Source organism: Onychostoma macrolepis, chromosome 10 (assembly GCF_012432095.1).
Source record: "Onychostoma macrolepis isolate SWU-2019 chromosome 10, ASM1243209v1, whole genome shotgun sequence".
Lineage (NCBI taxonomy): Eukaryota > Metazoa > Chordata > Actinopteri > Cypriniformes > Cyprinidae > Onychostoma > Onychostoma macrolepis.
The window spans coordinates 19,672,381-19,684,658 of record NC_081164.1 but is presented as its reverse complement, the minus strand read 5'-3'; the positions used below and the strand labels follow the sequence as shown (position 1 = coordinate 19,684,658).

The 12,278-nt window shown below is 36.6% G+C and overlaps 1 protein-coding gene across 1 annotated transcript in view; it reads right to left on the bottom strand.

The window, feature by feature from the left end:
* dscama (Down syndrome cell adhesion molecule a) overlaps nt 1-12,278 on the bottom strand; it is an 89,903-nt gene that overhangs the window by 34,247 nt on the left and 43,378 nt on the right. Inside the window, 8 exon segments of the mRNA XM_058790142.1 lie at nt 2,943-3,122; nt 5,783-5,902; nt 6,001-6,279; nt 6,385-6,660; nt 8,246-8,542; nt 8,619-8,894; nt 8,989-9,267; nt 10,149-10,295. Coding sequence (XP_058646125.1) covers nt 2,943-3,122; nt 5,783-5,902; nt 6,001-6,279; nt 6,385-6,660; nt 8,246-8,542; nt 8,619-8,894; nt 8,989-9,267; nt 10,149-10,295 — 1,854 coding nt within the window.

Here is a 12,278-nt window from a genome sequence, read left to right as displayed (position 1 = left end):
TTTCAAAAACAAACAGAAAATCTTTCTGACACCAAACATTTGAACAATAGCCTAAATATAAATATTAAAATGATTATTTAAATGATTAATAAATAAACATTATTAATTATTAGTGCTGTCAAACGATTAATTGCAATTAATTGCATCCAAAATAAAGTTTTGTTTACATAGTATATGTGTGTGTAATGTGTATATTTATTATGTATATATAAATACACACACATGCATGTATATACAGTTGTGCAAATTATTCATACCCTTGGTAAATATGATCAAAGAAGGCTGTGAAAATAAATCTGTATCATTAATCCTTTTGATCCTTTATTTAAAAAATTTACAAAAATGTGTTTTTTCTCTAATACACATTGGCCACAATTAATCGTACCCTTTTATTCAATACTTTTTGCAACCTCCTTTTTCCAAGATATCAGCTCTGAGTGTTCACCTATAATTCTTGATAAGTTTGGAGAACATCTGACAAGAGATCAGAGATCATTCCTTCATCCAGAATCACTCCAGACCCTTCAGATTCAAAGCTCCATGTTAGTACTTCTCTTCAGTTCACCACTCATTTTCTATAGGGTTCAAGTCAGAGGACTGGGACGGTCAGCAGAATCTAGGTTTCGTTCTCAGTGGCCCATTTTTGTTTTGATTTTTATGTTTGTTTGTGGATCATTGTCCTGTTAGAGGATCCAACCACAGCCCATTGTAAGATTTCTAGCATGGACAGTCAGTTTAAAATTTTTTATCTGTTGGTATTTGAAAGAATCCTTGATGCCATGATGCCAACAAGATATCCAGGATCTCCGGCAGAAAAATAGGCCCACAACATTAAAGATACAGCAGTATATTTCATTGTACACATGGGATACTTTTTTATTCCTGTGTGCACCAAACCCATCTTGATGTTTTTTAGTTTCATCTGACCATAGAATCCAGTCCCGTTTGAAGTTTCAGCAGTGTCTAGCAAATGAATATGCTGGAGTTTTTGGATGAAAGTGTTTTCTTTTCTAGAATTTTCTTGAAACCCTCCCAAACAACATGTGGTGATGTTGGTGCTGTTTGATATTTTTTTGAGGCTTTCTGACCCCAAGACTCAACTGTTTTCTGCAATTCTTCAGCTGTGATAATTGGAGCGTCTTTGGCCTCTCAAACTATACCCCTCACCTTGCTTTAAGACAAAATAGACTCATGTCCTCTTCCAGCCAGATTTGTAACATTTTCTGTTGATTGGAAATTTTTAATTATTGCCCTGATGGTGGAAATGGGAATTTTTAATGCTTTAGCTCTTTTCTTACAGCCACTTTCTAATTTGTGAAACTTAATGTTTTGCTGCACAACAGAAATACATTCTTTGATTTTACTCATTGTGATCAATGATTAAGTGAATTTGGCCTTTGTTTCCCCTCATATTAATATTTCTGTGAAACAGGAAGCCATGGCTGGATAATTTCATGTTCCTAGTCACCCTGGTGTGATAAAAAATGCAAATATGAATGGGAATATACTTTTATTTTTTAGGGGTACCAATAATTGTGGCCATTGCGTACTAGAGAAAAATATTTATTTCATAATGTGATTCTCCCCCACTTTTACTTTTTTTTTTTTTTTTGCTTAAATTAAAGGTTAGATTTTCTAACATTTTTGAATGAAAGATCAAATGGATAAACAATGCGGAGTTATTTTCACAGCCTTCTTTGATCATATTTACCAAGGGTATAAATAATTTTGAGCACAACTGTATTTAAGAAAAATATGTTACGTTTATAGTAGTGCTGTCAAACAATTAATCGCGATTAATCACATCCAAAATAAAAGTTTTTTGTTTACATAGTATATGTGTGTGCACTGTGTGTATTTATTATGTATATGTACATACACACACACACACACACATGCATGGATATATATATATATTTTTTTAAATGTTATGTTTATATATTAAAAATATATGTAAATATTTTCAAAACATATGCTGTGTATTTATATATACATAATAAATATACACAGTACACACACATATATTATGTAAACAAAAACATTTATTTTAGATGTGATTAATCGTTTGACAGCACTATTAATTATTACCGGTATTTTTTCCCCCTCAAAATATTCTGTTTTAATCTGAATGCATCGCATTATGGATGTAAAATGGGTTGTGGACAAGTTTCATGTTGTCTTTAAAATAAACACCACTGTTCCTATTTCTGTTCCTATCATCTTCTTTGGATAGTTTGTAATTGAATACCTCTTACACAAGCCCCATGAAGAAGAATTTGATGAAATTATAGTCTGAGGTAATCTCTATTGCTCTCTCTCTCTCTCCCTGTGCGTTTATACTGTATGTGCGTGGTAACAGAGTGTAACAGAGAGTGGGTGGAAACAGAAAAAGAGAGACATGCACACACACATTAAGAACACTGAAAGCACATGCTTTTCCACATGTCAGCTCCTACTGGAGTTCACAGTGTAATGAGGGGGAAAAAGGTTTTTGGCTACTCGTGGATAAACACCCACACGCGGCTGAGGCAGACAAAGAGACTCCACTGCAGAAACCCTCTCACCTGACACAATCCACTCTTGTTTAGTCGTAATATTGACAAGAATGTTGCAAAAAAGAATTCCAAGCCTGCACAAAACAAAAAAAAGCTGTGACCACATTTGATTGGTTTTGCAAGTGGATCAAAAGTGGCTGTAACCAGAAGGTTGTTGGTTCGAGCCCCAAAACGCTCACTGTGCGAACTTTCTTCACTGTGTCCTTAAGTAACGCAAAAAAAAACAAGCTTGCTTCAGATGCAATGGACAAAAGTGTCTCACTAGCTATTTACCTCTTAACAGACACCTAAATATTAATGTATGGTTGAAGAGTTAGAATTTTAGCAGAACTGCAAAGTGAACTGTCAAGACGATCATCTTATATCTGTACAATATTGTTTTCTTACTTTTTACGTTGAGGTACATGGACTTGCTGACATCGGCTCCCACGTCATTGCTGACCTTGCACAGGTAATAACCTGCGTCCTCCTCAAGAACGTGCTTAATCAGCAGTGAGCCATTCCCGAGCAGCTGGACCCTGAAGCCCGAGTTTAGAGCGATGGGTTGAAACTGGGGCACCCCAGCACCTGGCACAGAGAGAGAGGAAGACATCCTCTAGTTAAAGTGCTAAAACACTTCAGTTACATCATACTTTTCTTTTCACCACTGGCAAATTGTTTTAAAATGCACAAAATGTGAAGTCTATTCTTTAAAAAATAGAATTAAATAAAATAAAAGCTATTTTGTACTGATTTTCATACAGATGATATATCTGTTTATATGTAGAATTAAAAAAATATATATTATTATTAATATAGAAGTTTATTTTTCCCCACTGGCAAATAGCTATCATTTCATCTTGATTTTTAGTAAAAATACCCAAGAAAACTCAATTTCAGTGAATAAATTTGGAATTATTTCTACTATATTATTATTATTATTATTATTATTATTATTGAAGTTTATTTTCTCCTCTGGTAAAATATCAAAAAATTTTAAGTTTATTTGGCAACACTTTACAATAAAGTTCCATTTGTTAACTATATTTAATGCATTAACTATAAATGAGCAATTTGTTGCAGTATTTATTTATCTTTGCTAACGTTATTTAATAAAAATACAGCAGTTGATTGTTAGTTCATGTTAACTCAGGTCCATTAAATAACATTAATAGATAAAACGTTTGATTTTAATAATGTATTAGTAAATGTTGGAATCAGTGTTGGGGTGTAACGAATTACTGTAATTAAATTACTTATCCACTGAAAAAGTCAAGTAAGAGATTACTGTTCATTTTTAGGTAATTTAATTACAGTTACTTATAAAGTACTTGCGTTACATACTGTAAATAATTTAAACAGTTCTAAAATCAATATTGAATTTGAAATCTAAATTTACAGTTTAAAGATAAAATTGAATGCAGCGCCTTTACCCCTCTGTGCGCCGGCACATTCATTTTCAGTTTTTCCTGATTCACAGAGAAACCTTAAATACTCAGATATAGATAAGACTAAAATCAATCGAATCTAAAAAGGACCTACTTTTATTTGTGTACACTGACAATAACAACAAAACATTGTGCTTTTGTAAAATAAACAAAACAAACAGGGTGTGCTTTCTGCCGTCTAGGTCTCCGTGAGCAACTTTCTACGCATAACAAACTCAGCGAATACTTGACGCAGAGACATGAGAAATATGTCTATAGAAAGCTTGAAGTGTCTACTTTTATTAGAAAATAATCTCTGATTATGTAATCCGTATGAAACTAAAGCAAGGTACAGTCTTTCCCATATCTGAGCTCATTATATGCAGTCACCTGCATGCAAACACCCTCACCTAGATACAAAAAAAAAAAAAAAATCAAGATTCATCTAATTTAGGGCTGCACGATATATCGCATGCGATATTTAATTCTAATTCATACATACACTGCCTCTCTCTCTCTCTCTCTCATAAATGAACAGTTGATTAATTACACTTTCCTGATAATAGAATATTGAAGTGGAGATCGCTAAACTGCAAGCTAACCAGTGTTTTCAGAAAGCAAGCGCGTTTATCCACAGTGGAGAGCGCGAGCACACATGGTTGCCAGGTAGACAAAGATAAGTAACACACTTAGCAGATATTTTCGTATTGCGCAAGTGGGAAGCTCTGTTTCAGGGATTATGTCTCTTTATATCAGGCAACCCCAGTTGTGTTCCTCTGTGGCCAGATTAAACCTTGTTGTAGCCTATGTATCATGCTCTATTCATTATTTTTAGAAAACTCGCACTTTTCTATTTTTAAATGATGTTTTTCTATTCAAATTAAGCACGGTCCACTGCTGCACACGTGCCACAATATCGGTACAGGGCCAGCTGTATCGATACCATCAAATCTCTGTGATGATACATCGTCGTATCAATGTATCGAACACAGCGCTAATAAATTGTATATGCATAAACTATACAGATTAATCTTTATTCAAGCTACAAAAGTTAATCAGCGACTAGAACAGTCCAATGATATCTCTTTTTCTTTTGTTCTTTGATTTACATCAATGACAGACTTCAGCAGGTTTTTAAAACCTGATGCACATGACGCGGATCTGACACATATCCTATTTTCTCCAAACTCTTTACGGTCATTTAAGACTTTATAACTCATTTAAGACTACTGTCTAAAGCGGCTCGGTGTATATGTACAGTCAAACACGCAGCCTTTCAAACTATACTTCACTGCACCGTTTAGGCGGCGAAACCCCTGGTATGTGATGCCACATTCTTGGGTTATGAAGAATAAAGAAGGGAAAAGTTAATCTTCCGAAATAAAGCAGCAAAATCTTCTCAGGTAAAAGTTATTAGAACCGTGTCTAGGGACAAGCTGGCCATCACACTGCTCTGACCTTATCAGTCCGTTTGTATTATTTGATTCGCTCTTGTCACTTATGACAGAATAGCTAATCAAGATGATCTTGTCTTTGGAAAAGATTATTTTATTCGCTTATGTCAGAAACAGCGAATCTCTTTAAAAACTGGCTGTTGTTCTCACTACATTGCATTGTTATATTTCGTAAAAGTTGTACCCCCCAACTGGCGACTGACACTGTTACACATACTCGCCAAGCACCAAATGAGAGTAAAAATCAGCGTTGGCGAGTATGTGTAACAGTGTCAGTGTTAATTTTAGGCCCTATTTACACGACAAAATACAAATTAAGAAAGGGATTTTTGCATGCAAGTTCATAGTTGTCAATGAAACCATGTACCTTTTGAGTATTTCCACTCAATGGTAGGCCGTGGCTCTCCATCCGCAGAGCAGTTCAAGATGACAGATTTACCATAGATTCCATCCTGGTCTTGAGGCTGAACTTTGAACCTTGGTGGAACTACAAAACCCACAAATTCACATTCAAGTTCTGTCTTTGTAAAAAAAAAATTTTTTTTTATTGTAGTTCAAAATAGGATGCTTAACATTTAGTTTTACCTCTAACAATGAGCTGACTCTGGTATTTGACGACGGCGGCATCGTTTTGGGCGATGCAGGTGTAGGTGCCATTGTGCACTCGCTGGAGGTTGGAGATGCGCAAGGAGCTGGTGAAGTCGATGTTGTCGATGGTCACCCCCAGGCTGGCGTTAATGGGCTTTCCATCCTTCTCCCAGGTGATAGAGATGGGAAGGTCACCTGAGCGCACAACGCAGGGCACGAAGACGCGATGGCCGATGGAATAACGTGGGAATTCGAAAGGCTGGATGAAGGGAGGCACTGACGACAACCAGAGAACATTGGTAAATATTGTTATACCAAATAAACAAGCTATTCTAATGACATCTTGCAACTCATTTTACTTCAGATGTCAAGTATCGCTACCTTTCACAGTGATGTGGACGCTCTGGTTCTTGAAGAGCTGGGGCTGAACCAGCACATGGCAGCTGTACTCTCCTTCGTCCAGTTCTTTCTGCACGTTCAGCAGCTTCAGCGTGCCGTTGTTCTCGAACGCCCGTTGACGGTCATTAAAAGGGAGAAGGTTGGAGTTCTTATACCATTTGATGGAGTAATACGGGTAGCCAATCACATGGCAGTGAATGTACATGTCCCGCCCAGCTATTGCTGTGAGGTTTTTCATTGGTCGTATGTCAGCAGGACCTTCAGGGTACAAAAAAGAAACACTTCTCTTTAAAAGAATATTGACATTGGAATGAAAATCCAATTTGCAGTAAATGTAGCAAAAAATAATAAAGAAAATGTAGATTTATGGTTTATGGATGAGGGCCTTTCTAAGATCAAAGAAACAGAAAGTAAAAGTTTAGGATGGCTATTTTAATACTCCCAAATGGCTTGTTTCTCACACATTTAATCCCTTTATAGATTTGTGTTACATTGTGTTATATTGAAGGTGCACTTCAAACCTTAATAGTATATTTTAAAAGATAAACTGTACTTGCAGATAAGATAAAATCATTGAAATAAAAATTAAATATTTTTCTTTGAAGTACATATTATACAGTTGAAGTACAAATATGCTATTCTGTGTGTGGTCTGCAAACTCTGATTAAAAATCAAAACTAGATAAGTAAAATGTGAGTTGTGTTTTTCAGTGCAAAAGTGATGCTAGAGTCTTGTGGGTGGTTGCCAGGTTGTTGCAGAATTAGTAAATCAAGAATTCCAACATAATTTGTTCTAAAAAAGGAAAAGAAAAAGAGTGTAAAATATAAATTAATGATGAAGAAGCACACACAAAAAAGTAAAACGATCACAAACAAACACTACAGCCACTAACTACTGCCCTAAAATCTTAAAAATAAAGTTTCCAAAAGAGAGTTTTCATAGCGATGCCATAAAAAAACCTCAAAGAACCAACCAATCAATCAATGAATCAATGAATCAATGAATCAATGAATCAATGAATCAATCAATCTATCTATCTATCTATCTATCTATCTATCTATCTATCTATCTATCTATCTATCTATCTATCTATCTATCTATCTATCTATCTATCTATCCATCCATCCATCCATTCATCCGTCCATCCGTTCATCCGTCCGTCATTTAAAGCTAATGTCCCCAAAGAAGCGTTCAATGAATGTGCTTAAATGTCATGTGGGTACATTTACATGACAACGATGTACTAAAAACGATGTACTAAAAACTTCTTCCTTTGTGTTTTTGATCAGTTTTATGTACAGACGTCAGTGTTGTCAAAACGGTCCCCATTTACACGGATCTGCGAAAATGACTACAAATGCTGTATATGCATGCCAGGCCAGTAGTTGGCGATGTCACATGGCAAAGAAACACTATGCGCCTGCACAATAATGGTATCATTTTCAAAAACTTGCATTCTGAAACCCGTTTTAAAAAGTTTGCATTCTCAGGTCCCCAAAATGCAATTGTTGTGTAAATAAACAGCCAAAGCACATAAAATGTTTTACATTTTTAGTTGAAGACTGTTGTGTAAACGACCCTCTTAGTATGAAGAATATTTTAATAATCTGAAGAACCTTTTTTCACTATTAAGAGTGTGGTTGGAATCCCACAGATGAAAACAAATACACATCAATCCATATGAAAGAGTGAACATGACCAAAAAAAGCAATAAAAGCACAGAAAGCTCAACAGAAATAAAAATAAGAACAGATGTTAGTCAGGCCCTCGTCTCACGTATAAACTTGAGATAAGCAGAATGAAATATATGTGTGTGTTTTGGAGGAGCTGATCTGACAAGCACCTCTTACGTTTATTCGAGCCTGGTAGGAGACCGTCCCCGCCGAGTTGTTGCAGGTGCAGCGATAGACCCCGCTGTCCCGAACCTGGGTGTGGGAGATGTTCAGGTAGCTGACCACGTTCCCCTCCGCCGTTATGCTGTGACCGATGCGGTGCCGACTGTCCTTCATGACAACGTCATCATCCAGCGTCCAGGTGACAGCAGGCTGTGGAGTTCCCTTGACGTGACACATCAGGGAGACAAACTCATTCGGACCGACAACTTTCTCGCTAAAGGCGGACAGGATCTTAGGGGTTCCATCTGTGGACAGAGACATTTTTATGAAGTTTAAGAAACCAAAACGAACCAAAAATTAAAAGGCAGGGATGGTGCTGACCTTCTAAAATGACTTGCACAAAATCCTGAGCTGACATTTTGGCCTTCCTGGCGAAGCACTGGTACACTCCTCCGTCGCTCTTCGCCATCCCGTCCATCACAAGGTTCTCCTTATTGATCCCGTTCATCCGCACGTTGGTGCCGGTGTTGATCTTGTCGCCGTTGCGGTACCACGAGAGGTCATACTCATCTGAGCCAGTCACACTGCAGGTTAGCGACACTTGGCTACCCACGCTGCCTTTCACCTTTCGCGGACTGACCACCACTTTAAGAGGTTCTGGAACAACACAGTGACATTGCTTGTGTTAACTTTATCAATAAGATACTTAGAAATCAATAAAAAAATATGGCAGGAGAAACTTGAGTTCTACCTTTTACCGTGAGACGACCTATGACCTCTGCGTTCCCATAGCTGTTCCACACCTCACACACGTAGCTGCCGGTGTCACTGGGCTGGGCTCTCTCGATCAGCAGGCCCGTTGCGCTCTGACGGAAACGGGAGTCTGATTCTAGCGGTCTGTTGTTTTTTAGCCAGCGGTATTTTGGTGCCGGGTGTCCGGAGGCCTTGCATGGGAGCTCCACTCTGTGGGACGCCATGACCTCCCGCTTCTCAAACCCATCGAGGATCGCAGGCGCAGAGTTTGTTGGATCTATTAACAAGAAAATTGTTCATTTAATTTATTTTAATGTGTAATTTAAGTTAATCTATCTGTCCATCTATCTATTCATCCATATATCCATCCAAATTAAATTAATTTGATTTAAAATTTCTTTCTATCTATTCATCCATCCATCTGTCCATCCATCCAACTATTTATTGATTCATTCATCCATCCATCCATCTAGCCATTAATCTATACATCCATTCATCCATCCAACCAACCATTTATTCATCCGTCCGTCTGTCTGTCCGACCGCCCATCCATCCAACTATTTATTCATCCATCCATCCATCCATCCATCCATCCAACTATTTATTCATCTGTCCATCCATCCATCTGTTCACCTATCTATCTATCTATCTATCTATCTATCTATCTATCTATCTATCTATCTATCTATCTATCTATCTATCTATCTATCTATCTATCTATCTATCTATCTATCTATCTATCCATGCATCCATCCATCCATCCATCCATCCATCCATCCATCTGTCCATTCATCCATCCGTCTGTCCATCCATCCATCCATACTTCAATCTATGCAACTATCTATCTGTCCACCTGAATTGACAATTTTCAATCTTACATTCCCACAACATCAGTTGAAATCTCACAAAACTGTGATACACCATGAATACTCTGCAAGTCACTTTGAATTAAAGTTATTAGACATTTTTAGACTCCTTTTAGACATTATAAGTTATATATCTAATTTTAGTAAAGTCTCCTTGTAATTTCACTGTTAGTGTAAAGTAGCTAGTCTAGCTAACACACGCAAGTCTCTGGCTTTCACTGAAACTTTAAAACAACAGGAATGATGAATGTCTGATCAAACAGACTAATTATATATCATTAAACACTTTTACCTGGCACAAATAGCCGTGCGCTGTTGCTCTGTCTGGTCTCAGATGTGTAGCGATGTCTCGTCATGCAGCGGTAGTTGAATAGTTCGTCCTCCTTCTGCACATCCAAGATGTACAGGGCCCCCGTGGACGTTATGAGAAATCGAGGCCCTAAAATCACAAAATACGATATAATTAGGGTGAGGTAAACATCTTTGTAAACTTTAATTAATTGGTGAGCGTTAAACACAGTTAATCAGTAGCATCTGTATGTCATAATGAGACATTACGGGCATGGTTAACAGAATCTTGTTTTCCCAATCAGCCTCAGTAGGAACTCGCTGATTTAGCGCAGCTATTCCTGCCGGTCACGTGCAGTTTTGATTGGCCCGCCGCTCGTGTACCAGTAAGCACTGATTTCATGCTAATGGTTTGATAACACAGAATATGCAGGATCGTAAAACTTTATGAGGAATAATGTGTGCCAGGGCCGCCACATGCTCTGCCATGCCTCTCAGAGGAGACGTCTATGTCACATTTGATTGAGAATGCCATTTGCTCTCTTTTCTATGCAATGACTAAAACGGAGGGGTGGAATTTGTCTCACTTCCTGTAACAAGAACATATTGCACAGGCCTCAAATAAGGTAATTCCACTACATCATTTAAAGCTAGAGAATTGCTCAGTTTTCTAGAATTCCCACACTTCTAAATAGAATTGGTGTATTAGAGTGTAGAGAGTGAATTTAGATGCTATATACATAAAATACTTTTTTTAAAATCGAATTTATAAAAATAAATGAACATTTTAAATGCACTTCTCACTCTCATAATGAATTTGGGTCCATTTTGACCCAGAAGAGATACGTAAAAAGTTTTAAAAATGCATCATTTTTAGTAAGGGAATTAAATTTACAAAACATTTTAATACCCTCAAAATATGAAACATTATTATTATTAAATTTTAAAAGATAAAACCATTTAAAAATAAAATGTTAATAAAATGCTTTGTGCTTAGGTCATTTTGGACCAGAGTATGTATGGAGTACCATTAGGTGTCAGAAATACTTTTTTGTAAAATTATCTATGAAGTTATATTAGCAGCAAAAACTTTTGTAAGCTTTTCCCCATATCACACAGTTTTGGGACATAATTTTGTTGATTAACATGAATAATATGTGCGCTTATTGATGATTATGATGATTATCCATTGCTGCATGAAATTTTTTTAAATCTTTTTTTTTATCTGAAAGTAAATGTTTATGTAAGTAAAATGTATTCATTTGGTTTGAAAACCTAATATTAATGTTTTGTTTTTTTTTTTTATGAGAAATAAATATGTAGGCTTCATACATTTGGATTGTTTTTGAGGAATCGTGAGTTATACAGTTAAATTAATTTAATTAAATTCCATTAATTTCAATAGGGTTAATACTGGTAATTCTAAGATTATATGTTCTTATAAATTACATACAATTACAGTCTCAAATTAAATTTCTTAAAAATAAATGTCATATATTTTAATATACTTCCTCATTCACTTTCATTGTATGGAAAAGCGAGACCAGGAGCACGCTTTACTGTAGAAAGACTGGTTTGGAACAAGATGAAAGTGAGTAAATTATAATTTTCATTTCTGGGTGAACTATTCCTGCAGTACAAAATCACAAGCCTTAAAGAGCAGCTATAAGGATGATGCTTCCCTCTAGATTACAAATATTCAAATGCCCTTGTGAGCTGCTCCTGATGCTCTTGTTCTCCTGTGGGCTTTGTCTGGGCTATTTTCCAACAGAAGCTCCATTTTATTACAAAATGCCTCTCTGTGTGTGTATTTATGCGCATGCGAGTCTGTTACTGTCTGTGTGTTAAATCAAGTACCATAAGTAAACAGTTTAGCAATGAATAAAAGAAGCTACATCGAGCCAAAAGGCGAGATGCAGCTATTGTGAGTTCTGACCCAGTTAGAGATGACACACCGCAGATCTGAGGTCCTGCAGGCATTGCCAGTCGTGGACTTAATGTGGAGTGTGACGAGCTACAATTTACACAGCGAGTGGGTGGAGAGAGAGAGAGAGAGAGAGAGAGAGAACGAAAAGTGTTCGTTTTGTCTAAGCAAAGATTAATGAGCTGTCTGATTTTTAAACCACGAGCATGA